This window comes from Chroicocephalus ridibundus, chromosome 19 (assembly GCF_963924245.1).
Source record: "Chroicocephalus ridibundus chromosome 19, bChrRid1.1, whole genome shotgun sequence".
Taxonomy (NCBI): Eukaryota; Metazoa; Chordata; class Aves; order Charadriiformes; family Laridae; genus Chroicocephalus; species Chroicocephalus ridibundus.
In genome coordinates this window covers 5,866,489-5,894,459 of record NC_086302.1, presented here as the reverse complement: position 1 = coordinate 5,894,459, position 27,971 = coordinate 5,866,489, and the positions used below count along the sequence as shown (strand labels likewise).

General features: G+C 48.4%; 1 protein-coding gene across 30 annotated transcripts in view; it reads right to left on the bottom strand.

Annotated features, from left to right (window-relative positions):
• The window catches only part of EPB41 (erythrocyte membrane protein band 4.1), a 98,552-nt gene that overhangs the window by 8,065 nt on the left and 62,516 nt on the right, over positions 1-27,971 (bottom strand). For 5 of the 30 annotated variants that reach the window (XM_063355605.1, XM_063355591.1, XM_063355592.1 and 2 more), the window contains exons 10-21: positions 27,508-27,605; positions 26,985-27,157; positions 25,750-25,866; positions 24,262-24,390; positions 21,397-21,608; positions 20,328-20,384; positions 20,153-20,197; positions 19,172-19,234; positions 16,059-16,238; positions 14,014-14,049; positions 1,923-2,381; positions 591-719 (exon numbers count right to left, since the gene is read on the bottom strand). In XM_063355605.1, the coding sequence (XP_063211675.1) occupies positions 591-719; positions 1,923-2,381; positions 14,014-14,049; positions 16,059-16,238; positions 19,172-19,234; positions 20,153-20,197; positions 20,328-20,384; positions 21,397-21,608; positions 24,262-24,390; positions 25,750-25,866; positions 26,985-27,157; positions 27,508-27,605 (1,698 nt within the window). Of the gene's footprint in view, positions 1-590; positions 720-1,922; positions 2,382-2,431; positions 13,612-14,013; positions 14,050-16,058; positions 16,239-19,171; positions 19,235-20,152; positions 20,198-20,327; positions 20,385-21,396; positions 21,609-23,102; positions 23,214-24,261; positions 24,391-25,749; positions 25,867-26,984; positions 27,158-27,507; positions 27,606-27,971 lie in introns of those variants that run through there. The other 25 variants (XM_063355619.1, XM_063355595.1, XM_063355596.1 and 22 more) reach the window with 25 other exon arrangements.

Below are 27,971 nucleotides of genomic sequence, written 5' to 3'. Positions count from 1 at the left end.
ACGTTCTCAAACACATGAATAAAACCTATTTTAGATCGAGTATTAATTTTAACCTCGGCAATGACTCCATTACCTGCGTATGTCAGTATCGCTCCACTAACAATTCTAGTTTGCAATCGCCGGATACCCACTCTGGGTGCATTTTATACAATACTTTTGGTTTTCAACACCTGTTTCAGGGCTGAAACCTAAAGGACAGTCCACAAACGCTTTCAAAATCATTTATAAACCAAATTCCGAAGAGGCAGAAGCAGCAAGGAGAGCCGCGGAAAGCAAGACAAGGCATCTCCTGCAGAAAAAAGGCCAACTCAGGTTAACTCTGTACAATTTAATCTGCATCCCAGTGGCAGAAGATAAATTCTGTTTGCGTGCTTAAAAATATAATTACTCTTCAGGGATAGTAAAACCACTGCTCCTCGAAATACCAGATGCACCTGGAAATATAATCCATAACACTGGTTAACTTCTGTGCTGGGACTCAGACGCTTGGGGAAAGGCAGGTGCTGCTGTGTCATCCAGAGGATTCGGAAACAAAACGCTTACTTTGAGTTTAATTAAGCCCCTGGAAAATGAATCAGAACACACCTTACCTGTGCAGCTTCGTAGGTGATGGTCTTCGTCTCCGTGTGGACAATGGGGACTTCTTTTGTGGGAATTTCGCTTTTGACGGCGCTGGACACGTCGGAGATGGTGACCGTCTGTGTCTTCACTAGCGGTGGCTGTGAGACAGGGTTAAAAACACCTCCGTAAAGACCCAGTTAGCATTTCCACACGGTGCCGCTGGCAAACGTTCTGACACTGATCTGATAAAAGCGCTGCGGGAACCAAGGTCAGGCTGGGGTTTAAGCCCCTGGTACGACACACTGCTCGGGGGGGCAGAGATCACGCGTGAGGATTAGAGAGAGACACGGTGCCCCCAGGTCAGCCCGAGCCAGGCAGTAAGGGTTTAATCGGTGTGTCACAATACCCCAAAGAAACCCTCTCCACCGATTATTAACTTTCTAATTACTAGAAGCTCGTTGCCAGCTGCCAGTAAAAGATGACCCCCACCTACCGATGACAGTGTCAAGATTAACACAAACCCTGGGCAAATAGAAGACTTGATCACAGCTGAGAAGCTTTACCCCGACTGCAAGCGAAACGCTCTATTATTAAAAATCCTCATCAGATCCTAGGTCTTGAACTTTTATTAAATCAATGTCAGACGAAACAGAAACATGACATCTCGAAAGGGGGGAGGGAAGAAGAGGAATCAGTTGTTCCACCACCTGATAATTACCCAGAAGAAGACAGAGTTAGTTCAGACCCACAGCGTTTTCCCAGAGGGCTCGATTTCTGCTCACCGTCCCCAAACCTGGCAGACGCCACCGTGATTGTTAGCGGGGGAAGTGGACATCTAATTTGACCGGTAAGCAATTAACATCAACACTGAAGCAGGCAAAAACATCTCCCACGGTGGGGCGCAGAATGGGGACATCAAAGCCCGTGGTCAGGACGTAAGAGCATGTTTGATTGGCAGCGCTTCGAATTTGCTGCGCTGAGGCTCAGCCTCCGGTATAGCAGGAGACGGCAAAAACCTCCAGGAACTAAAATTACATGCTTTTGGAGCCTAAATATTTCCCTTTTGGGGGATGCAACGGGATGCTCTGATCAAAGAAAGGCACGGGGCGTTGCGGCAATCGTATTTAATGCAAAGATAAATTGAGAGGGGCTTGTATTTAATGCAAAGATAAATTGAGAAGGGCTTGTGTGCACTGACTGCGGGAGATTTAACCGGCTAACGAGCTCCAAGCACGAGTCCAAGCCAAGCAAAGACAACTCCTCTCCGGGTGCGTGGCATCTGCTTGCTGCAGTGTTTGGGTTCCCAGTCCAAAGCCGGCGGGGGGGGGGGGGCGGTTGGGGGAGCAGGCGCTGGGACTCACTACCTGGAAGCAGCGAATGACCGCCGGCAGCCCGTTATTAACATCTGAGTCGTGCCACTCGCCATTTAGCTTTCTAAAGGCAAATCTGTCTTCGCCATCCTCTGCCACCTCCTCCTCCTCTCCTCCCCAGGGCTGCCGGGGGGGTGCGGCGGGGGGCTCCGGCTCAGAGAGCTCCGAGTCCTTCTCCGCAGCCGCACAAATCCCCTTTCCACATCTCAGGTCCTCCTGGCTGGCGGGGAGGCTGGGAGCTGCCTCCTCCTCCTCCTCCTCCTCCTCCTCCTGGCTGCTTTGGGAGGAAGCAGCAAAGTGCCCGGCGGGAGAAGGCTCTGAGGCGGGTGGCACTGGGGTGTCACTAAAAGCTACCGACTGCTTTGAGCCCTCCCACGCCAAGCCAGAGTTAACACTGCTCCTCTCTGGCACTGCAGCCACATCCTCTCTGGAGAGAAAGTCACTCATTTTCTAAAAAGAAATGAATACACACACACGAGAAAAAAAAAAAAATAAAGAAAAAAAAAAGAAAAAAAAAAAGGCCAGGGAGAGAGAGAGAAAGAGAGCGTTAGGGAGAACTGGAGGTCATGAAGCATAAAGGCAAAAACATCGGTTTCTTATAACGTATCACATCTCCAGTAACGCATGCAACAGCGGTGGGCTGGGACACCTAAAAGCTTGGAAACCCGGGTGCTGTGGGATGTACCCATGGCATCTACTGCCACGGCCTTCCTGGTACCTTAATAATCCACTCTCCTAAAGTTGAAGGAATTAACAGTAAAACAACTCTCTGCAACTGAAGGAACAGCCACCACCAAGCACTTTTTGCCCAGTTTGGAACGAGGAATAATTTCAGAGTAGGAAGCAGGGATTTGCGCGCATCCAAAATCCGCATGTGCAACAAACCCCACCAACTACACCGAGACCACACCCCCCAATTCTGCTTTGAACTCCTTGAAATATTTAACGCTGGGTTTTAATTTGCCAGTGGAGGCGAAGAGAAGAAGCCCAGCATCACCAGTGTGTACCATAACCCGCGGAGCCTGTGCCTCGCTCTTTTCCTCGCCCTTGGGAACGCTCACACCTCCGAGCACACCTCGTCTGCCGTTGCGTTCTGCGGGATAACTAACAGCCTTGTCGTTAGGGCCTCGATAAAATTACTGTAGGAATATCTACAAGTTAGTACTGAAATCAGCCGCTTCCGTTACTGAGAAGCTCCTGAACTGACGGTGCAGTCTGGTCCTCCGAAAGAATTTGTGTTATTTCTTCTACACAAACCGGCCCAATGAACTCGGCGCAAAACTTTTCAGCCGGCGAATGAAGCAACGGGGCTTCACGCTGGAAAGCCCGACGTTGTTGTGCGCTGAGCCCGTCGCTGCCGAGAACGCGGTCCAGGTTTGAACTGCTCAACGAGCCACCTTTGACCATTTATTGGGGACTACCGAAATATTTGTTAACTCGCTCTACGCCAAAAGCAAGTTGGAAACTTGCTAAGCCTTCCCGAAGGTAGGAGAGAATTGCCATGTGCGATGGTGTACGGCAGAGAAGACACGCAACGAAGCAAACCCAGCCTTCCGAGGAGCGAGCAAGCACGTCTAGAGCACCGGGGAGATTTGGGAAGAGCGTGCCAAGCCAGACGGTTTAATTAAGGCTGGTGTCATTCTCTCCATTCAGCTCCTTAGCAAGGTCTCAACTAGGTCTTCTCACACCTCTGGGAGGCCTCCAGCCAGGAGGGAGGCGACAGGGAGAGGAGAGAAGAGTTAAAACATGAACAAGACAGAGAGCTTTAGCAAAAATAACTTTTTTCTTTTTTTGGCCCAAATGCCTGAGTGATGAATATTTCACATGCATAGAGAAGCAGCATTTCAGTCACCAGCGGTGAATGATGGCCGCAGTCCTGAGAAATAGCGTTTCTCTGATTATTGACACAGAAATTTGCCTTCAAGGAAGGGCAGAAGAAGCAGTTACGGGCATCCAGGATTTTACACATATCGAAGTCGTCACATCATCCGGCATCAGGGAAGAAGGAGGGGGAAAAAACCCAGCAGGATGCTGCTTAATCAATGCCATCATCATTTCTTCTCAATAATTAACCTTAGGGTTGATTTCTGGTAACTTTGTATAAAAATAGGCACATACCTGTTCATCCAAAAACAGTGATTAAATTTTCATAAAAGCCTGGCGAGTCCATTTTGTCAGCTGTTATTCTAATTTTGGCGGCGGTATTAAGATGAACAGAAAACGTTGACCTCACTTTTTACTAAGAAGATTCTCCGGGCAACCAAAAAAAACCTGTAATTTGTGCTTAAAACGGCAGGTCTGAAGCCTGTGGGTCACCCAGTTCAATGCATTTTTCTGTACCCCAGAGGCTTTCACCCCGATTGACCTCTTCTAATGGCACCGTTCAATAGTACATTAAGAATAGGAGCTGCTTGACGGAGGAGCAAATAGATGCTTATTTTAGTATCATTTCAAGAAATTACTCTCTTCCACCATTCCTCCCAGGTATTTTTCAGTCGCCTTGTTCTCTATGTTGCAGACGGATTACCTGTAAGATTTCTAGCCGTGAGGATTTCCAGCCCCTCGGGCTCCTCTTCAGTTCTTGGGATATTGCTCAGGAAAAGGCATTTAAGAGAAGCGAAGGGACAGGGATCGGCACTGGGATCACCAGGTCTGACCGCACACAGAGAGTCATTTCTGATGGAAAACCGCTTCCATGTGTGCTCCTCCAACGGTATCTCCGGATTCCACCCTCGTTTTGCCTAAGGCAAGATGTCACACTGCAATATTTCACGCAACAGAACAGGAGCGGAGGTTATCAGCTTTGAACGCCAATACCTTAACACTGCTTTAAAAGCTGGATTTATATACTGCCGATATACTGAGCTCTCCTTAATTAATCGCAAATTAATCATGGGATCTTGAGAAGACGCGGTATATCTTCTGGAGTTTAATGGAAAATGCCTTTGGAGCAACATTTCCTTCCATACCAGCTGGGCACTACTTCGACCAAGAGGAAGAATCCCAGATAAAACAGAGGAGATTAAGCAGCTCCATAAACCCAGATCTTATTTAAGAGACATTTTGGAATTGCAGTTTGGAAGTATCCTATATGGCAGAAGCATAAAGGAAGAGAAAATCTTTTACGCGAAGCCTACGCGTACACACATTGTGTCTCAGCAGAGCCAAGCGCGGCAATAAACATGCAAGCGATAACGGCAGAGTGAAATCCTGATAAGATCAACCCGTCAGAAGCGCTTTTTTTTTTTTTGCCATCCTATTCTACCGGTAAGAAGACAAATCGAAAGGTATTTCTTTCTATAGGAAGTTGTCTGTTTACACACGCTTTTTTTTTTTTTTTTTTTTTTTTTAAATGCAACTATGTTTGTTCCTATATTTAAAAACGCAGTTTGCATGTAGGCTAGAAAAGATGACCTTTTTATAAAAAAAAATACCACCCCCCCCCCCACTCGTAGGAATTTGAACATCTGTTACAAATTCTGATCTTATCAAGATTTATTTTAATTTGCAAATGCGAAAGCGTTCCTATTTCCAAGGCTCAGATTTCCGAGCTCTCCTCGAGAGAGTTCGGAGAGACTTTTCCGCAGAGTTCCGAGCTCTCCTCGAGACCCGTGAAACCCGGAGGAGCCGGGGCTGCCGACTCCTTTCCGCAGAGCCAGAACCGAACCAGGGACGTGCCAGGACCAAGCGGGAAGCAGAGGATTCGCACGAGCCACGCGCGGTGTCAGGACAACATGGGGCAGGATGCGGTGCCCCAGAAGAAACAAATGGGAGCAGACACGAATGCGACACCACCACCACCCTGCCAAATACCCGACTTTGTGCGCCTGGTGTTGACGAGCGCCGAGGATACGGCTTCGTTTAAGCGTTGCGGTGTAAGAAGTGACACACGAGAATTCAGGCTGGGGATAAATTAATAACAGGCTGAACCGCACGGCTGATACCAGCGACCAAAAAGATTTCTTTTTCTTAAAAGGTGGTTTTGGAGAAATTTTTTTCCCCTGTGTTTTTTTCAATTTTGGATCAGGATGTATCGATACGAAGCAGCTGCCCCAGCGGGCGCCGGGGCAGGCACGCTGCTGCCCCTCTGCTCAGAAATACTCAATCACCCTCACCCCAAACCAGTGCCCTGCAGGGGAGGTGGCTGAAGGAGCGCTACGATGAAGTCAACCTGGCGATTCCCAAAAGCATTTAATAAAAAAATTAGAAAAACATGAAATTAGGGTGCACGCTAACTCCTTACAACCACCGTATGAAATGCTAGACATGCCAGCTGGTTAGGACATCCCAGTCCCCTCCTCGCTCGTTACGGCACTGCAGCCGGTCCCGCTGGCGCGTGTTATTAGGTTATCCCCCAACGAGCACCCACATCAGCTCAACAGGCTCCATGCGAGCGGCCACAGGCGCACAAGTAGGCGATGTTGCTTTTGCAGCGAACCACACTCACCAGTGAGAACTCCCCGATCAAAGGACGCTCAATCTCACCGCTGTCAAAGCACTTGGGTAAAAAGTATTATCAAGCAGAAAACAAGAGATCCTTATTTTACGATACCTGCCATGCCTTACAGAACTGCTTTAAGATAGAAGTTAAAAAGCTTAGAAGCCGTCCAACAAACCCTGGCGTTTGAAAGTGATGGGCGTTACCTATGGATTTGCATTTTGGGGCTGATTTTTTAATCGCCGTTGATCTGACCACAACATCCTGACCAGCCCAGTCAGAGGACAGCAGGACAAAAGAGAATTTGACCCAAGTTAAAAGTAAGGCTAGAAAATGCACAGCATGCTACGAGCTTCAAACGATTTAACTTGCTGTGGTGAAGAAGAATCACAAGATATTACATGATGCACCGCAGCCACTTCCAATCCAACCGCATCAACTACTTTGCAACGTGAAACAACCTCAAGATCAATACTTAAAGTTATTAAAATAAGGTTGCTGAGCAATATGATTCCAGATGCGTTCCTCTCCCCATCCACCCTGCCCCCCCTTCCCACCGCTTTTGTGGGGCAGGTACCCTTGGACGGGGCGGTACAAAGCTCTGCACGTCTTATTCCAAATTCCCTCTGCGGAGAGAAAAGCGGCTAGCGGCATCGCAAAGATTGCGGCAGCAAGTGAAAAGAGCGGGGACTCCGTCAGGGTTTAGAACTAAAATCGCTTTTGCGCTGCTGCATTTTCTTGCGGCGTTTCCTAAATGAAGTTACAGCTCTGACACCAGGCTCATCCGGGAGAGCAGCAGCACGAGCCCCGCGCTGCTCCGTCGCAGCCGGATTTGCCTTCCCGTGACCGCGCGGAGTGAGCCAAACGCTTTATCCAGAAGTAGAAATAAGCTGACGGAAGAAAAATCGGGAGTTAAAATTAAGACTGGCTCTTGCCACAGCCTCTACACACGACCTCAGGCAGCTCCAACCAGCTCAAACCCAACTCGCGCTGTATTCCCAAGCAGAAAGGCGGTGGTTCATTAGGAACGTGGTTTCTTCGCTTTACAAAACCGCAAAGGAGCGGTTTTGTCCTCAAATTAACACAATATGTGGGGCAGAGGCTCTCGCAGTTGCATTGCGCAGGATTTACGATGCTTCTGCTCTCGGGACAACTTTCTGCAAACGTTTTTTCTTACCATTCAGTCCCGGAAGCGAAGAAGGAGAACGTGTTAGTGGTACATTAAATATTTGGAAGAGGGATGAACCTTTCGACCCCTCTGCTAACAAAGCCCTTCTTAAACCAAGCTGGATTTAATCCTCAATCGAATTATTCTGGCCAGTTTGAGAGCGTGTCCCGGCTCCCCAGGAGCAGGAAAGCCACACCAGAAGGTGTCCATCAGTCCCAACACCCTGAACGCAACGAGTAACGAAGTGGGGTCTGATGGCTCCTGGTTTGAGAGAGCGAGACCGAGGGTTAGTCCGAGGAAGTCGTTAACACCAGTCATATACAGCTTTGTTGTTAATAAGCAGTGGCAAGAGGAATCTGATTTGCAATAACATTTATTAATGAGAAATGTACATATTTACAAAGAAAAATCTGAGAAAAAATACAAAACCGAAAAAGTGTTCCAAAAGAGAGCATTTCAGGTAAAAAAGAAAGTGTTTTTAGTCCCCATAAACTGATTTAACGTGACCGTGTACCACTGCCAGGAGATCCCAAAGTGGCACAAACCAAGGCTAGTCCTTCCCTCCAGCTTCACAAACCGAGACAGATGCCGACAGGGACACGAGAGGAACCACCACTGTCAGGTTGTCCAATGTCACCCGCTCCTAAGTACAGACCAAAGAGTTTCTAAATGAAGCTGTAACCCTTCTTTGAGCTAAAACCTTCCAGAAAGCATCCTACCTCAGTTTGTAGGTCAGAACAGGCGCCATCAACTCATGACCAGGAAAAAAGAAAACCCACTAAACCCCTGGAATAATTCTCAGAGCGACAAACGACTGACCCTTACGTGGAGTGAAGTGAAAGACACTTTGCCCAGAACCTCCTCAAGGAGCCCCGCGGTACGGAGACAGCAAGGCCAGCCCAACCTCATTCCTTCCATCCAAGACTCTCCTTTGGTGTCACGCTGAGGAAATCCACCTCTCCTCATTCTTTCGGGATAGGAGGCAAATATTGAATACCTACTTTTTAGGGTGGTCACTAGTTCCTACAAGGGAGGAGAACTGGTCTGAGCTCAACTTCGTACCCCAACCCGACCTGCCCAGAGCCCTCAGTTCATCTTCCACTGACCCACAGCACAGGGCAGGAGATGCAGGCAATACCCTCATCTACCTGTTCACTTTTAATAGTGGAAAAGAATAAAACGATGTTGTTTTACACTAATGCGCACCTCTTGAATATGACCGATGAACCTACAGAGCCCCACACCCAACGCAGCCTCAGAACTGAATTTGAGTTTCAAGCCGTGGGCTCTGGCACTCGCTGCTTCAAAAATACGAACGCCCGCCTTTTCCCCAAGCGTGAAAGCACAAGATTCCGCGTTTTACGTGAAGTTCAGAAGAGCTGATAAGAAAATTCAGAAAGTGAGTTTTCAGGATTTGTCAACGCCAGCCTGGATGAGGTGACGTGCTGCGGACATTTCCAGCTTCCCTTGGGAAGGGATAACCCACTTCATCACTCATGGACCGGCATCGCACCAGCCACGTACAAATCCCACCATGGCTGGGGCTCAGGGACGGAGTCGGGGCTGGCAGCCGGGGGCTGCCGGTGCTTTGCAGCAAGTTTGTTCCTGAGAAAAAAAGGGAGCAAAGCACACGCGTTGGTTCCTTTACAAAAACCCTGAGACCTCTGCCCTGAACGGAACTAGAGCCGATCAACTCTCCCTGTGCACAGCAGGCATCCCAAAATCCCTTCCTTCAGTGCCACATCCTGCATGGATATCAAAGGAGATGGGAGAAAACCAGGAATCAACCACCAACATGTAGGAGATACATCATGTGCAGGAAAGAGATGTAGAACGTGGAGGAAAAGAGACCTGAGGTGGACTGCCACGGGGCACGTCTGAAACTCCCTTTGCCTTGCAAGCAAACGGGAAAAAGGTGGAGGAGCGAGCGGCAAAAGGGCTGGAGCACAGCGGACACACCACGGCGGTGTCGGGCGGATGAGGTTTCTGTTCCTGATAAGCTTTGGGCTTTCTCTGTCAGAAGAGATCACGTCCACCCGGCTGAATACAGAATAACTGGCCTCTAAACTGCCATAGAAATACAAAGCATTTGTTCGGTCTCTTTGTGGTCTGCAGTGGTAATTGTTATATAAATCCCAAAAACGTTCCTGAGCATTCTCAGAATGTAAAGTTTCAAAGTTTTTTTTGCTGATGATAACCAGCCTTATCTCAAGATTTAAAAAGAAGAGAAAGCAAGTGAGAGACCGTTTTAATTAAGAAGTTAAAGAATTGAGTTGAAGTGACTACCAGAGTGCATCTTATCTCCGGGATAAGACAGCCTGAGCACGGTGTTCAAACATTGCTCTGGGAAAAGATTTTCAGACTTCAGGTCCTTTGGAAATGGTCAACAGAGCTACAGAAACCACGGCTTTGCAAACGCCGCTGGCGTGGCTTCAAAGCGCTCGCCATCGGTTCAGAAGGACAGCATGCGGCGACCTCAGCAGCGCTCAAAGCGGCATCGCGGCAGAACCCGAGCAATGGCTTTTGAAAGGAAACAGGCGTGTGTTTAAGCTGCTCTACTCCAGGAAATACGGACAGAAAAAGGACAGAGAGAGATCCGAACAACGCCTGTCCCTTCCCTCTCCAGGCCAGGTTGGGGAGAACGAACAGTCCCTGGTTTTCATCACGTCTGTTCTGATTTTGGGAAGGAGATTCAGGCAGGGAATCCCAGCCAGAAGCATCCCCCTGGTTTCCTGCATCTTCTGCACAGCACGTGGCGCCTCAGCATCCTTCCCCACCGCTCCCACCTCTCCTCTCCAGGGCCCACCTTCTCCAGATAGTCTTCCTAAACTTCACATCGAGCTCGCCAGAGTTCACCTGCATCCTAAAGCGTGTTCCCAGGATGCCACCCTGTCCGCCCGCCGCCTGTGCGGCTGACAGCTCTCCTTCCCACCACGGGACGCCTGTACAACCACCCAGGGAATCCTACGCTTCCAACGGCCGAAAGAGGAAGACTGTGTATTAAAAGGCAGTGTATTAAAAAAGGGAAGAATACTCTCCAATGCAAATCAGCATCCTCACAAAACAAAGTCCTAAAGGCACGAACCGGTGAACTAATCAGAGCAGGTTACAAGAGGAATCGGAAAGATTCCCGTGAGATTAAAAGGAAGGGTTTTCACTAGCAACCTAAGTGTCTGAGACAGCGTTTAGAGAGCCTCGACCTGTACACTGAAAGCAAGAGAGGCAGCTCAAATGGTCCCTGGGACACCACGGTCCTTCAGGTCAGACAGCACATGCCATATTTGCCTTTATGTTTTTTTCCTGCAAGCTTATCTGCTAGCTTCCTAAATAACACTGTTCACACAGATACGGATCTATAAAGGGTTCTAAATACATGTATTTATATATATTCACATATTTTAGTCCCTGTAATAAAGGTCGACGCCTTTCGCTTCTGTGCTGCCGGCGCAGCTGCCAACGCTGATGGCACCGGTGGCTCGTCTCAGAAGTGATTGTGTCTGCACCAACCCTCCAGAGAAAGCAACGGAAAGCAGACTACTGCCGAAAGGAGAAGCGGTTGGCTCAGCTCAGTCCCATAATTACTATATACAGAAAAGAAACCCCTTAGACACAAAGTCCCACCTTCCCTCCAGCTCGCGAACCAGTTCTGGCAACTCATCTCGGAGCCTAGGCAGCTCAGCCAGGGAAACTGGGATAAACAGGAGCATCATCCAGACATTTACATTTGTAGGCAATAAACAACAGGCAGCATGCAACGGTTTTGTAAGAGAAGTCAAAACAATCGATGGCTTTAACATTAGAAGCGTGTCCTGATGTGGTCAACATGCTGACAGAGGAGACGTACCTAAGAGCGGGTTACTCCACTCCTGCGACCTAAGCAAACATGCGGCAGTTAGTTGAACACAAATTAAAAACAAACACGCATCTGAAGTGCGCCAAGACCACCAGATTCAGAAAAAATGGTTCATCTAACGTTTACAATAAATACTTCCTTGGACTGGGTTTTCTCCTATAACACGATGTATTTTCTTGGAAACGAGAACAAGGGTGCGAGAGGGAACCCGTGGCGCTTTGCAAAAGGCTTCCCCCGCCGGGCAAATGAAAAGCTGCCCGTCCCTGTCTCTAAGTTAACGCTAACGGCAGCAGTGATAATCAACACTTTTTTTATTTAAACGCCAATCTCAGTTTCCTAGAAAAGGAGTGGTTATGGATTAGATTCAGCAGACTGCTGTAAAGCCCCTTTTATCATAGAATAATAGATCATAGAATGGTTCGGGTTGGAAGGGACCTTAAAGTCCATCCAGTGCCACCCCCTGCCCTGGGCAGGGACACCTCCCACCAGCCCAGGTTGCTCCAAGCCCCGGCCAACCTGGCCTTGAACCCCTCCAGGGATGGGGCAGCCACAGCTTCTCTGGGCAACCTGTTTTGGATCAGTATCAAATGTTCTTCAGCTTGTGAACATCTCACATTTAAAACAAGAAGCTTAAAAGCACGTCTCCAGCCATTCCTAGGTGAGGTCTACAGGGGCCGAAGAAGCAGAGGTCTCCTCCCACGTCTTTACGCTCCCCGTCTGCCCTCTCACAGCGATCGGGAACACGGGTCAGAGAATTTGCTTTTGCGCACTAGGAAACTGCAGAACGGACCCGGCAATCCATGACCACTCCTGCCAGGTCCTGGATCACAGCTACACACCGACACACAGCGGGGATTAACACGGCGGTCGCGGGGCGTCCCTCCCCGGGACAGAGAACTACGGAGATCAGAGACCAGGACAAGGAAGATGCAGCAGAGGCTACGGCCAAGAAATTCAGGAGCTTTGGTCTTGAGGTTTCAACATGACCCTGTTGCCACTCAGAGAAAGAGCAGCCACCAAACAGTCAGCGCTACGACCAGGAGAAAGGACATCATAAAGGGAATACGTGGAGAAGGAAAAATGCTAGAGTACAGCTGACACTTTTTGAGAGATTTCTGCTCTTCAGGAATTGGAATAGAAACCTTTGGAAGAGTTTCTTCACTTGCTTGCCGGGGAAAGGCTGTCTCAGTAGGTATCGCCTGCTTTTTTAGTTTGTCTTCATCCTGTACTAACAGAGGACGTTCCTGTGTCTGCTTTCGTGGTAGAAGATCAAGAAAGACAGAGAGAGATGAACAAAAATGACAGATGGAAAGTGCCCAAAATGACACTTGGAGGTGTGCAAAGCGTTAGGACAGCCTTTCTCTCATCAGAAAAATAAACTATCCTGGAGAGCAGAGCCGCCGGTGGCTTGGGTGACACCAGCTTCAGAGCTACAAAATCCAGTTCTCTCTGCAGAGCTCATGGACACCTGGGTCAGAATCGGGTGCGTTTTGTCACAAACCCCTGCATCACGACGAGGCGTGTTTTGCACCTGCCCTCCCAAAAAAACGTACGCTCAAAACCTACCAAAGTGTTTTGGAATGAGAATGGTTGGCAAAAAAGTTTGAGGCATTAGAAATAGAAATTGTGTAGTACAAAACGTGGTCTTTTGACAGCTTCCTATTCTACAGTGCCCTTAAAAAACAGGGTTTGTTAAATAGCGTTGAACATCCAGAGTGCGGTGCAGATACAAAATGCGTTTTCAAAGTTCTGGCGACAGTATCAAAATTTCAATTGTTTCGAAAATTCTACTGGAACAAGTGAAAAACCCTTACGTCTTAGAAACCCCGAGCGTGGAAGGGGCAGGATGGCAGTCGGAGCATCGCAAGCTCCTTAAAATTTCCCTCCGCGTTTTAGCACTTTTGTTTCTGGAGTCTAAAGACTGTAAAAAAAAAAAAAATAAAAAAAAAATCCCAGAATGAGAAAATCATCCCGTAGGATCGTGCAAGGGCTCTAACGCTTTTGTCGAATAAAGGAAAGATTGTGGGCAGTGTTGCCGTTCAGTAACTCTCCACCCTTTTAGTTTGCCAGACCTGGACAAACCCAAGCGTAGCTAGGAGAGGAAAAACTTGGCTCTGAGCTCTCTCAGTTGAGCTAGCCTCCTCTGATCAGTGCGGTATTTTGGGACTGGTTCTTTGCACACCCCCAAGCGATGAGTATTGGGGAGAAAGTAGCTGGGAGACTGGGCAGCGAAAGAAAATATAAAACGCAAGAGTACCATGATCATTGAAACAAACAAAAAAAAAACAAAACGGAAAGAAAGACAACATAAAAAGAACAGGGTACAGTTAAACTTTCATAATTGCTTTTCTCTCCGAATACACGGTTATATCTTTCATGCAGCTTTTTCGAACCAGCCATGCACCAAAATAAGCAAAAATCGAAAGCTGCAAAAGCTGCAGCAGTGCAAAAGTCCCCTCGGTGTGAGTTATGAAACCACTTCATGTAGCCAAAAGAAAAAAAAAAAAATAAAAAAATGTTATCCAGCAGCTGCTGTTGAGTTTTCGCTTGGTGCCATTGCAATAGCAAAAGTCTGGTTCAGAAGCACATATCAGACCAGCAGCTTTACCTCAAGGCCACCAACCTGTCTCTCAGAAGATAGGACAGTGACTTTCTTGACCTGGACACACAAAGCGTGTTAAGGTTCAGTTGTCTTGAAATAAAACACATCGGTACAGCAGAAAAGCAGCCCCTGGCAGAATACCCTGTGGCCGCTACGGCAGGGTGAAGACACCACCATGAAGAGGAGAAAGAGGATGGCTTTGCACCCGTGATTTACCGTCCTTAAACATGCACAGGTGAAAGAAAACACCCTCCCCAGCGGGTGCCTCTCTAAAGACGCATTTCTGGAAGGTCACACCAAAACGTGTCCACCTTCACATCTTCAGAGAGGATCAGATTAAGAGAGAATTTCCCAGAAATGCAAATTCAGGGCTGACACCAACCCTCACGGCGCTGAGGACCACTGTGGCCTCAGATGGGGAGAGCCCACACCATCCAGTTATCGTGGACAGCAGTCCCCCAAGACCCCGCAATGCAGTCACCTTGCCAGAAATTCTTCATAATAACCAAGAATATCGTTCGTGAACTGCAGCTGCGGAGCTTTGAGAGCCCCTGCTCTATCCCACCCGCCCATCCATAAACACATGGCACCGCGGGCAGAGCTCTGCCGCCCAAATTCCTGCAGAATTTCCACTGAGACTCAGCAACCAAAGAGGAAAGCCCATCCATGTGTTAAACAGGGTAATTCCAAGGATAATGATCAACCCTCATTAGCTCATTTCGGGGGTTTTGTTTTTCTAGCGGGAGCGGGGGGAAAAAGCCCTGTAACTGTCATGGCTTTTCTCTTACGTTTTGAGGAGCCTGTAGTAAACTTGGCCGTTAAAACGCTTTGTACCTGTTCCGATAACCCTCCATCCTCTGCAAGATTATTTCCTGCACAGTTTGCAGTTTAAAAAGTATCTCCCTCGCAATGGTTTGAAGATGAAATGCGAGCTTATCTGCCCCGCTGTGGGCAAGAAGGGGAGAAGCTAGGCTTAAACCAGGAGAGAGTCTACGACTGCCACCGCTACAGCCAGGATACAATTTTTCAGTTGTAATGAAAAATTGCATTTATTATTTAAGGGACCGATTACCACAGGCTCTAATTACAGTTTTACTCACAAACTTCAAATCCAAGCTAGGTAACACCAGCGCTAAACAGAGAAGCTGTCTGTTGCTCAAGAAGAAACCAGTTGGTAGACAGATCTCTGCCGCTCCAACTCGGTTTCTTTGAAAAATTACCTTTTTTTAAGGAATTTAGCAGGGAAATTGTGAATGCCATGTGGCTACAGACACTGTTCCTGTAAGGAGAAACATTTCCATCACGTATGAACAGCCCTGCTGTAGCCACCTGAGGAGTCTTCTTGAAGCCTCCACAGCAGATCAGCACCTGCAGATCCTAGTGCACGACTAAACCCAATGACATACTGGATTAACTGGAGAATAAAGTGACTTTTGAAAACTGGTACCAGCCTAGTGCTTCTCCACCTGCAATATTAACTCTGAAGTAACAATTCCCTTCAATTTAGGTGTTTAGGGGTTTTTCCACAGAATCACAGAATGGTTCGGGTTGGAAGGGACCTTAAAGCCCATCCAGTGCCATGGCATGGGCAGGGACACCTCCCACCAGCCCAGGTTGCTCCAAGCCCCGGCCAACCTGGCCTTGAACCCCTCCAGGGATGGGGCAGCCACAGCTTCTCTGGGCAACCTGGGTCAGGGGCTCACCCCCCTCACAGCAAAAAATGTTTTGGGGAGACACGTTCCCTCGCCCCGGGAATACGCCAGTCCCCAAAACAGCCATGTGAAGTTAAGTCCAGCATCAGGGATGACAGCAAGGCTAGGAAAAGCAGAACCAAAACCAGGTGAAGAATTCTTACATTATTTTCTACCCAAAAAATCACATTTTTGACACTACGACTAAAGCATCAATCCTCTCAGAGATCATCACACATATTAAAAGTCAATATTAACTATTAAAATCCAATATGACTAAAATCTAAGGGGAGCTGAGGCTGAACCCCAGGCTGCGAAGCCTCCCCCTCGGAGCAATGCGGTGCTCCGACACCCGCGCGCTGCCGAGGTACTCACTCCATCCGCTCCCGTGGGGATCTGCCCGTTGACGTTGAGGGTTCGGAAAGGAGAGTGAGTGGACAAACGTTTGTCCCATTCACTCGGCCGAGGCTCCGGGACGGACTCCATAAAGTTCTTCTTCAACTCACTGATGTTGGCGTGATGCTTCTTTATTTCTTCTTGGGTCTTATCTAGATCCTATTAGTAAAAGGACAGGATAAATGAAGGGACACGGAGACGACCCGGCCATTGCCTAGGCTGCCGCATAGCAAAGCTGCGCTCAGCAGAGTCGTTGCCGACTTCCATCAATTGTGCTCACACTGCAAACACACAAAGGGAACGTCCTCTCTCCTCTTTCCTCCTCTATTAATTGGGATAAAATGCCGTCAGCTCGGAGTGGGGTCTCCTCCAGGAGCGGGACGTGCCATGGGTTCATCTCAAGCTACGCCAAAAGAGACGACAGCTCAGGTGTGATCTCCTGGGTTTGCCCCATAGGGATTTTTTTAAGTCCCAGGACTATGTTTGTTTGGAGTATTTAATTGAATGCCTTTAAATTGGGTGGGTTCGCTTTCTTTTCCCTCTGCTAGCCTGAATATTCACGGGTGTAAATGCAATTAATGTTTTAAGAAAATGTTTTCCCAATTTTATTTATTCTCTTCCTACCTATTCTCTCTCATCCCACCAGGAATTATCTTTGGTCCCAGAACACCCCCATTACTTTTTTTCTCCCTCTCATCTCGTCCCTCCAGGAGTTACCACGGGAGGTTTCAGACTTCTGAAATGAAGATGAGACGACGGCCCTCTAAAAATCAAACTGAGAATTTACTTTATGCCGGATCAATGGAGAAACTCCCGCTAAAATACTTCATCTGGAAGAAGCCAGATTTCTGCTCTGTGATGCCAGTTTACAGCATAAAAGCACAGACTTCAAGGCAAGCCAGCTCTCTTCAACTTGTTTAAAAATAGCTTTTCCTTGCAAGCAAATCAGAGTTTGTTGAAAACAAAGCTTTTGCATAAAAGAGGCTTAAGCCAAACGACAACTTTTCTGGACAGTGCCAAAAAGCAGCAGGCCTCACCCGTTCGAAAGGGGGAAATTAAGGTCAGTAAAAGCATCCCTGGGAAATTTCCCTACTTCTGTGCTTTTAGTTGGGACTCAGCCCATCGGTTTTAGGAGATGGGAGAGCAAATGCATCCCTAAAGGGGGTGTCGTCCCCCAAAAATCTGCGTCCCTGCGGCTTACCCAGGACACGCCACCCTCCCTCCACGGGGCTGCAGCCCCGAACACCTCACTAACACCATTTGCTCTTTTTGGCACAGTTCTGGGGGTGGGGGGGAAACCCAGTTTTGGCATCCGTCCTGGATGAAAGCACAAGGCAAGTGCCTGCTAGTTAGGAAATAAATAAAAAAAAGCACAAATAATTCTGCCGAGGACTCCAGGGTAAAGCTCTACCCAGGCGCAGGAGCCCTAGAGCTGCTCCTGGTTCAGAGAAGAGAGAAAGACCACCTTGGCCATCCACCACTGCGCGAGAGCTGGTCCTGGGAGGGTTTGCGGAGAAGCTAAAGCCGCCAGGAGCTACATGGAGCCACAACGGGTCTTGAAAGCATCTGGAGGAACAAGCTCGTTAAGCGTTAATGCTTTTCCTCCCCTTTTTTCTGCCCCTTTTTGTAAGAACACGGAGCACGGGCTGTCGAGCACAGAGCGTTAAACGGCTTTCGATAAAATCAAGCGGCAGCTTCGGGAGTATGAGGTCTGCTGGGAAAACGTCTGATCTGCCAAATGCATGGATTAAAATAAATAAAAAAAAAATAGGAATAAAGGGGGGGGAGCTGCTGGGGTCAGCCCTTTTCTAGGGGAGGGCTGGAGAACCTGCAACAGAACCAGTGGGGAGGGCAGCGGAGAGGGAAGGGGCTGGGTGCCACAGCCAAGTATTGCACTAACGGGAAAAAGGGGTTCAGAAGCAACGAAAAAAGCTCTTTTTAGGGTCGGGGAGATGGAGACGCTCCAGTTGGGTGAAAGAAAGCAACAGGCAGAGTCTTGCAGTGCAGCGGCAGAACCCTGCCCGTCGTGTCGCAGACCCTTCGCTCGTGGCTGAAAGCTCGAAGTTGTAGCAGTCAAAAAAAAAAAAAAAAAAAAAAAAAAAATTTTAAAAAAACCCCACAAAAACCCCAAAGCTGCAAAAATTTAAAACTGAAATTAGGAGAAGGCAGTTAGTACGCTTCAACTTTCAAGAGATACCAACAGGGAAACCCTACCAGCTGCTGGTGCTGCAAGTTTGAGTAGAAACACGTAACACAGGAAGAGAGTATCAGAAGCCACAAAACGTCTTCCGTAACACGGTGTATTAAAATACAGTAAAATATATGATTGGCATGGTCTGTTCTGAGACCGTGCTTGGGCGAAACCGAGCGTGAAGGGCTCCCAAGGATGTATAAAGGGAAAATATGAAAGGGAAGAGCCGTATGTGGAGGGATGAAACGGCTTCTTGCCCGTTTGCAGGCCACCCATGGCCACCGAGCCACTGCGTCAGCCCCAAGGGGACCTGGGGCCGACGCAGGATGGGGCCTGGGGAGGGTTAAAGGTGCTGCCAGGCATGCAGGCATTGGGAGGAGGATCGCAACGTCGCGAGCATCGCTTCAATGCCAGGTCCCAAAGGAGGACTCGCTCCCATCTGAATCAACGTGGACAACGTGGTGGCTTGAACGTCACGGAGGTGACCATTTCACCCACAGCTTCTCCCGAATTTTGCATTTTCACAGGCCGACTGTTCCCCCAGGACAATAATTTCTTTCAAGCAAGGAGAAACTTATAAATGATCCCCCACCGCCCCGATTGATGCTGCTGTGAGCACCCAGCGGGTCCAAGAGCAGACCTGAGCTCTGCCAATCGTATATTTTGGGTAAGTATGAGAGAATGAAAGTCAGAAGAGGCAGAAGGAAGAATGCCTGCACATAGTCATGTTTACTGTTACCATGCAAAAGCGTATTTTTTATTAAAAAAAAAAAAATAAAAGGTCTTTCATGCAACAGCATGCAAAAACAAAGGCAGCAGCAGAAGAGGAAGAAAAAAGTTCAGCGCAGATGCAGAAGGTCTAGGCAAACGCAACTGAAAAAAGCTTCAAGTTCATACAAACCTCCAACATTAAATTGCTATGCCTGATATAAATGTTTTCACCATCTAGCCTCTTTGATCTTTTCTGTGAAAATGAAAGAAAAGGGGGAAACAAAAAAAAAAAAAAAGAAAAAGAAAAAGAAAAGCACAAAAAATTAAAAAGTTGTTCTTGCGGGATTGACAAATTGGCAAATTAAAAAAGTTAACTCAAGGTTGGGAGCGCAGCGCTGGGCCAGCGTGGTGGGGGGCGGGGGGGGGGGGGGGGGACGGGACCCAGCCGCGGGGACGCCGGCCTGGGGCCACCAGCGGGAAATGGGGGTTCTTGTGATGGAGAATGGGGAAATGCGATGAGTCCTTTAAAGAGACAGCTCCCGGCGGGGTTCGTCGGCTTTTGCCTTGGTTTGTATCGCTCGCCACACAGGGGCAGTTTCCCGGTTTTCGGTGGAAGGCTGGCACGAAGTCACGACTCCCCGTTCCTGCCAGGGACGCCTGCCCACCCCAGTGCAGGAGGCTGTACCGCCCGCCGTCACTTCTACAAGGTCTCAACGTGCACAGTGACCGCGTCTTAACCACCTCTCCCATCTCGGCTATGTCCCCTATTACTCAATCAATACAAAACCCCCATTTTTTATTTTGGTTTTTTTTTTTTTGCATTTCCTGGAATGCACATTCTACAGTTTTCTTGGTTTTCTACACTAAATTTGCTACGGAGAAGCAGAGCTGAATTTTATAAATCAAACCAAGTGTGTTTCTCTCGGACATCCAACATGCACGATTTTTAGCAATCAGACTGTCTACGGGACAAAAAGCTGTTCGTCTTGAAATCAAATATTTGATAGTTGCAGTTTAAAAAAAAACAACAAAAAAAAAAACAAACCAACAAAAAAACCCCAAAAACCCAACCCAAAGCACATGAAGAAACTGGAGCACTGTCTTTTTAAACAGGTTACAGATGCATGGATGATATGGCGAATTTGTTTGGTGAAAGTGTAAAATGGCTAACCTTCCTCATTCTTATCAGTTCTTCCTCTTTTTCTGCAGGCTGCTGCTGTTGGGCAGTGATAAAAAAAAAAAAAAAAAAAGTTGTTGGTTCATTTAACTATGTTGAACCTCACTCTTTAACCTTAAAAAAAAAAAAAAAATTATTTGAGTAACCTCACTGAATTATTAGCACAAACCTGGGGCTGGTCACCCTTCGTGGTGGGTGCTGTGACCTCAATGTGCGTTTTCCTCACCTACATTTAAGAAATAAATCGGTAAAAACATTTCTTGTTAGTAGATTTGTTTCAAGAGACCATTTAGTTTCAAAACACAGCTGCACGTAGTTGGTTTTGAAATAATTGGGTGAACATGCAAAAAAATAAAAAAAAAAAAAACAAAAAAACAAAACCAAAAAACCAACATGCAGTCCTCCGGAAAGAGTTAATGACAGGGCAGCTCTCCGACAGCCTGTTAGTTAACAGCACCTTGACAATAATTCCTCCAGCTTGAGAATTATTTGCCTTCGAAACCAGTGCTCTCTCTAACGCTTCCCAAGACGGGCTTCCCCGCTTGGCATTAGCTTTGCCAGGCAACCTTTCCAAATTTCAGTTGGAGCTGGATCGCCCAGTGAAATCCGTACCAAAAAGCCGCATGCTGAAATTAGCACCAGACCTTCTCAAAATACAGAGAATTCTTTGTAATGCGCGGGGTATTACGTTCACAGAGTCAGTAAGAAGAGACCTAGCTATAAAAATCAAGCCTAACACGGCCAATTCTAGTTCTAGTTTGCAGAAGCACATTAACAGCTCTCCCAGAGAAAGCCTATCAACGTAAAAAACATTTGCGTTCCGACTCTGGGCTGTGGACCAGATCCCTATCACCAATTTCACTGGAATTGCTCCTGCTGCCGTATACCAGGAACCAGCAGAGACGGCTTAGAGATGGGTGAGCTCTAAATTCAATTACCGTGAACTTCAGTGCAATCCCCACCAGCTTTTTTTTTTTTCACCATATATCGGTAAAGTTGCATTTAGTCTGACTGCGGCCACCAAAACCCGGCCATCCTGGGTTTCCTCGCACCCGGAGGGTGAGGGCTGGGATCTCCCTGGACCCAGAGCCCCGTAACTCACTCCCACCCGATGCCTGGGCGAGGAATAAACCCGGGGCAGGGGTGAAGGTGCACAGAGCTGCTGCTCTGGGACGGTTTTCGGAGCCGATGCTCCAGCCCGGCACGAGCGCAGCCTCTTCCTATGAGGTCTAACATACCTTTGATGCATCGGCCGGCTCTGGCTTGGTTTTCTCCGGTGGGATTTCTTCACGTCTCACATCGGGTTTTGCCACTTCCTTTTCTATTTTAGAGGCAGCCACCATGTCCTTGGCATCGGGCTTAGCCGGGACCGGCTCCGCAGCGTGGGCCTGAGCGATGGCTGGGGCAGAGGTGGGACGGGGACTCCTCTCAGGAGTTATCACGGCCACTGCTGCGGATGGGGGAGAGACAGGGACAAGGGTCAGAGCGGGCAACTTTTCTAGAACACCAGGCAAAGTCTTTCCAAATTAGAGTGCTGTCATTTAAAAAAGAAAGGGAGGAGGGGGCGGGGGGGGAAAAAAAGGGAAAAGAAATAAAGATGTTGAGCAAAGCAGCTTGTGCGTTTAGTACGGGAAAGTTGAGATTATTTTCCTTATGGTTTAAATAAAATGAAAACAAAACCCCACAACAGATGGTTTACAAAAAGCAAGCTTGCACTCTGCAGAGAAGCCACACCAGAAAGGCGAATCTTTTTTTTTTGACACCATGCCATCGATTTCTGCGTCCCTCGCACACAACAGACACAGGAGTCCGTCCCAATGCAGCCGTTGAAATAGAAACTCTTGGAGCTGAGGCGAGTTCTTGACTCATTGGCATCTCCCTCAACAAGAAAGGGATGGTTTCTGGAAGGGCAACACAGGCTTTTCCCCACCTCCCTGATCTTTTCAGCAATTAAAGCAAAAAAAAATAATCAACAAGCATTGCTCTGTAAAACTTCACAGCAACTTCCAGGTGGGTTTCAAAGCAGGCTGGGGTTGTGCGTCTGAGACGGGTATCTGCTGCCGCAGCCCAAGGCACCGCTGCCAGAAGATACCCAGCGTCTCCAGACCAGTGACAGTGCAGAAATGAATCGCGTGCTGCCAAAAAACCCTCTTTCCAGAGGATGACAGTCTTAAATACAAGCACTAGGTACACACAAAATCAACTGCCTACTCTTTCCTTCGATTCCTCATTTCCCAGACAGTCCCCATCCCGGAAAAGTCACTTCCAAAATATTCAAGCCAATACTACGCATACCTATAGACGCAATAAGCTATTTAGTTCCCCTGATGTTGGTTTTCATGGCCGTTCCGCTAAAAATATGCCCAGCGACCTGAAATAATTTCTTTGACGTGGTCTCATATTCCTAAAGTCACATTTTATGCCCCAAGGGTCACACTGTGCAACCTGCCCCAGCCACCACTGGGTTACCAGTGTCCATCCGGCTTGTCAAAGACACTAGAAAATTTGGCGTTAAAAAACAAATTGTAATTTTGAGTAACTCCATAGTAACGATTCTTGTTTTGCTGAGAAGAGAACTCATCTATGTGTATAAAACATATAGAGAATAAAGCATCCGTACAAAAAGAACCTGATTTTTCAGCGACTGAAATCACATTTTTAAGACAAACTCCTAGACACCACGTCTTGCTGAAATATCCACCCTGAAGCCCCAAACCACCATCACCATCTCTCTTATCTGCCCCCCTCTTCCGCACGGCAGTTCATTTCTGTGAGCCAGACACTGCGTTATCCTTTTGGAAGGACACCCGGTGCCGCGTCCCGGTGTTACTTATGCCACGGAAGCGGTGACAGCTGCCGGGGAGGTTGTAGAGAGGGACGGCGAGACGGCAGGGACAGTTGGGATCAGGAGGATGCCGGGTGTGCAAAGCCATCATGGTGGTACCTGACTCCTTCGGGACCGGCTCTAGTTCTCTCATCACCACCATTTTTTCTTCCTCCTCCTCCTCCTCCTCTTCAACTGGGCTTATCTCAACATTGCCAAGAGCACGTTTGGCTAAAAAAGTTATGGATGTGTTAAAATGCCACCTCGAAGATGAAGCAGCAGAGGCAATACCGCCCTCAGGAGATCTGCACGGCCACCTTCCTGCTTCCCTCACAGTGCTTCAGAGCACCAGGACATGCAGGAAAAATATCAACAGCCACCAAGCTTTTCCTTTGCCACTCAACGACGAGTTCTGCGCTCACCCAGAGTCCAGAACTGCTTTATTTTAGTTACGCTTTCTTAACCTTTGGCTATTTGAACACACACTTTAAACACAGTAAAAAGCACCGCCCCAAAATTTGAGATTTAAAATGTCAGTCATCATCACCCCAGCCAAGAAAACATCCCTACTGCGACCAAAAGCATCAAGAGAAGGAAAAAATGCAGGAGGTGAATGAGGAGAAGTGGCAGCTGGAGAGGAGACCCCCGGACACGCTCGGGTCTGACGCTGGCTGATGTCCCGTCCCATGGAACATCCTCGCAGCGCAGGGGCTGGTTTAGTGTTTTTCATATTAATGGAGAAAATAGGTGAAGTTCCCAGTTTCCTCCCTCCACGGCTTCAGTCTCCTCTTCCTGCAATGACTAACCAACTCTGCTTTTAATTACGATGAGGGTGGATCTGTCTGCAGCAGTGAAGTTGCTGTGAAAGCTCTCCCCAGGGGGCAGAGGCAGGCTCTCTAGCGAAGAAATACAGCAGAGTTTAGGTCACCTCCAGCAGTCCCGGAGCACACAACCTGATTTTTGGGCACCGCATGTTCTTAAAGCTCTGGGAAACGAACTTTACGAGACGGGACAGTAACAAAAGGGGGTTAGGAGGCCACCGCACACACTTCAACACGCAGGCACACAGCCAAGCCACGGCACCTCCTCGTCTCACCCAGAGGCGCTCCCCGATAAAGCAGCGCGCTGCGGCACACTTGCAAAGCCTGGTGTGATTTTAACAGCCAAAAACACCACTGCAAACGATGCACCCTCTGTCCTACGGCACTGCATCACTTCAACCCAGCGGGTGACAGCACGGGTGGCCGCGGGAGCCACGCCGACACCGCTGTGGCTGTACCTGACCGCGTCCGCAACGGCTCCGGTAACTTTGGCTCAGCAACGGGCACCTTAACCACCTCTACTTTCTCCTCCTCCTCCTCCTCCTCTGCAATGGGTTTCATTTGAAAAGTTTCAGGAGCGGGTTTGGCTAGAAAGAGGTTTGCAGGCGTTAATGGAGCGGCTGGAGAACGGTGCGGCCACACGACGGTTGCCGCAGCAGAGGCAAGAGCAAGAGGAGATCCCTCTCCGAGGCAGCAGCTGAGAACAGCAAGGAGGTTTTTAAACCAGGCAGCTTAACAGTAAGTTTTCACCGTGCAATTGCGTATCAGTCTTTCTGGTGCTGCCAGGCCCTGGAGTGTATTGGCTGAGACGGGAAAGGACACCAGGATTAAGCTTTGTGGGCTTCTCGCCCAGGCAGGGACACGTGGGGACACGCCAAGGGCTCTCCAGTGCCATACTAGGACGGGCTCTGCCTGCAAAGCCCGGGGAGACGCAGGTGCTGGCTGGCAAAACCCAGGAAAAACCACCCCCAGGCTCCTCGGGATGAAAACCTATATAAAAATTAGCAGTTTTCGTTAAACGTACTTGAGCGACCAACTTCAAATCTAAAAGCTAAGACCATACAGCCATTTATCCTGGTGCCTTAAATGTTAATTCTCCTCCTTCTAGTTTTACAGCACCAGGCTTTCCCTGCCAGGCGATGCTGACTAGCGAGAATTCAAGGCAAGACAGTGGTGGGGAGACAGTCTGACACGTTACTTTATGAAAGCTTGGTCTACATTTCATACCAGAAAACCAGCGATGTCAAAAGAAGGCTGTAGAAAAAAAATAAAAATCAGGGCGGAAGAAGGGAAGTGGAGCGGTACACAATGCATTTGCATACGAATTATATCCAGACCTAATGCACCGCAGGGATTCGCTATTTAAGCGACAAAGACTGCAAATATTTGACAACACCTCTGCTGTGATATGCTTATTAGTATTCAAATATGCTGTTGTACCTCCAACACCTCTTAAGGGCATTAATATTTATTAACAGTACCTTATCTTAAGAGAAATACAAGCTCCATGTAGCAAAATGGGCGGCATTTCTCAAACCACCAAATAAAAAAAAGCCAGAGGCGGCTTAAAAAATGGCAAGCAGGTGCCAGGACGAAGAATTTCAGAAGCTTTACAAGAAGTTTCGAGATCAAACTTTAAACTTTTCTAAACCACATTGACAGAACCACCCAAAAATTTAATAAGGAGATAGCTCTCAAGCGCCAGCACATCCTGAACTTTTTCCCCACCTCCCCACAAGAATTACAGGCTAACGAGGTGCAAGGCGGAGATTTAACGAGTCTCCCGGAGCCGGGGCTGTCTGTTCACTGACTGCAAAACTCTTCTTGCAAAGAAACGAAAAAAAGAAAGCCGGCAGATTTGGTGAAACTTTTGAGTTGTCAGGAACAAGCATGTAAAGGATAGGAAAGGCTGCAGAGAGTTGTAGCCACCACCACCACAGCTATACCTGGCTTCTCTCGGATCTGATCCGCGGGTTTTGGTTCAGGAACCTCAACCACCACCACCTTCTCCTGCTTCTCGTCCTCTACGGCTCTGAACTCAACTTTTTGAGTCGCACGTTTAGCTGAAGAAACGGGGCACATGTTAACGACTGCCCACACAGCAGATGGAAAAAAGGCTGCAGACTTCAACGGGGACAGAAGCGTTACGTTCACAGGCTGCTCTTTTTCCAAGCTCTGGAATTCGGGTGCAGGATCGCAGCGGGGATTTCTCTACTCAGCTGGGGTCGGAACGGTCTACGGGGCACGGCCAAGGGCTGGTCCCCTCGCCTCCGTGCATCGTCCCTGGGTAACCTCGCACACAAGCAGGCAAAATGCCTTTTGCTGTGGTACGGAGCTCAAACCGAGCAGCCCTTTCCCCCCCAGCTCTGAGGCGTGAAGCCCAAGCTCAGGGTGTCGCTGAGCCCCGTAAACCCATGCCAGGAGCAGGGACAGCCTGGCTGCTGCCGCCTACGGGGCACTGGGACAGCCCCGCTCCCTCCCGGGTTGCAGAGTGACCTCGGGGCTCAAAGCAACGCTGTTCCTGCTCCATCAGGTGGCCTTGGTTCAAAGGGATGCTCCCCTCGGCCCCGGATCCTCTTGGTGCAAAGGGATGCTCCCCTCGGCCCTGTATCCTAATTTTAGAAGCACCCCATGACCCAGATCAAGAGGAGCAAACTTAAGCACTCCCCCGTCCATGCCTCATCTCCTCTAGCCTGCAGCTATCCAGATCTTTGAAAAATGTCAGGGTCGAGCCCACCTGATCAATACACCACAAACTTCAACATTAGCATCCTTTTAACAAACACTGACAAGGTTTCACACAGTTGTGGCAAAAAACATCTCCCCCTCAAGGAAAACTATGTAATTTGAGAAGCTACGCTGAACAGACCAAACCCTAGAATAGCTTAAATCCTGATTTACTAAAAGGAAAATGCATTGAGATTGAATGAGGAAATACCTTTGCAACCAGGACTTTGCCATAAACCTTCAGCACCCACCTACGTCCTTTTCGTCAGTCGGTTCTTGCTAGCGCTACTGTTGGTTTGCATTTTATATCCAGGTCTTGTATTAAAGTGAGGAGTTATGTTTACGGGTTTTTTGCCCTTTTTTTGTAAAGCAGGGAATTTAGGTGGTACTTAAGGAGTATTTCAGCATCCTACTGAACCCAGGCACGGAGAGAGAAGAGGCACCGGACACTCACCTCCGTCGAGGCTCCTGGAGGCTCGCTTACTTGCCGTCCGCTCGAACTGGGGAGCGGGTCGGTCGATCAAGGCACTCGCCTGCCGCGTCTGCGCCTGCGTCCGGCCACTGTAGCGGAACTTGGAGCCCAGCGCCAGGAACCTGCTCTTCGGGATGGCCTCGGTGGAAGTCAGCCTGAAAACCACAAGCACCATTTAAAAACCATACCTCCAGATCTAGGAAGCGGCAGGTAAAGAGAAATTAAAATACAAATTAAAGAAGCCTCTTGCATACGCTTGATTAACAAAGCAACACGCGCTAACAATAAGCCCCACATCTACATACACTCGAAGACCTCGGTCTCATGTATTTTATGAAGTGGAAGCTGCCTAGAAATGTACTGCAATATAAACACTTAACGTCTCTGCAACCGTTTCACTCCAATTCCCGTGAAACCCCAAGGAACACCGAAGGAGTGCTCCATTTTCAGCAGCTAATCTAAAGCATGAGTTATTCAAGGCTACCCTACTGTTTAGAAAACCCACCTGAAAAACGTGTGATGTTCGACACATACTTTCCACAGCTTCTTCGCTGCCCGGTAACTTGGTAGCTTGAACCCAATTGTACTTTCATACTGTTCTTGCTGCGGAAAATATAAGTTATTTAGGTATAGCAAAAAAATAAATGCGGCAGGAGTGCCGTTCCCAGCCCATCGACCTGTTCTGCTGCAGCACAAACTGCTGGTGTAGCCCAAGAGCAGCTGAACTCACTTCGTGATGTGCAGGAGGGGGCTCAGGTCCAAGAAAGGACAGGGCTCAGTCCACAACCCCCATGCATTGCTCAGGACACACCGGGATTTGCGTTTTGCAGCCGCTCAGACTTATTTACCCTCCCATCACACTGCCCAGCTGCAAGATGGGGTCGAAAATTGACTTCCTTGCAAGGCTGGGCCATGGCAGACACAGAGGAGGAGGAAGAAGAGGAGGAAAGGGGGCAGATCAGATCCCCA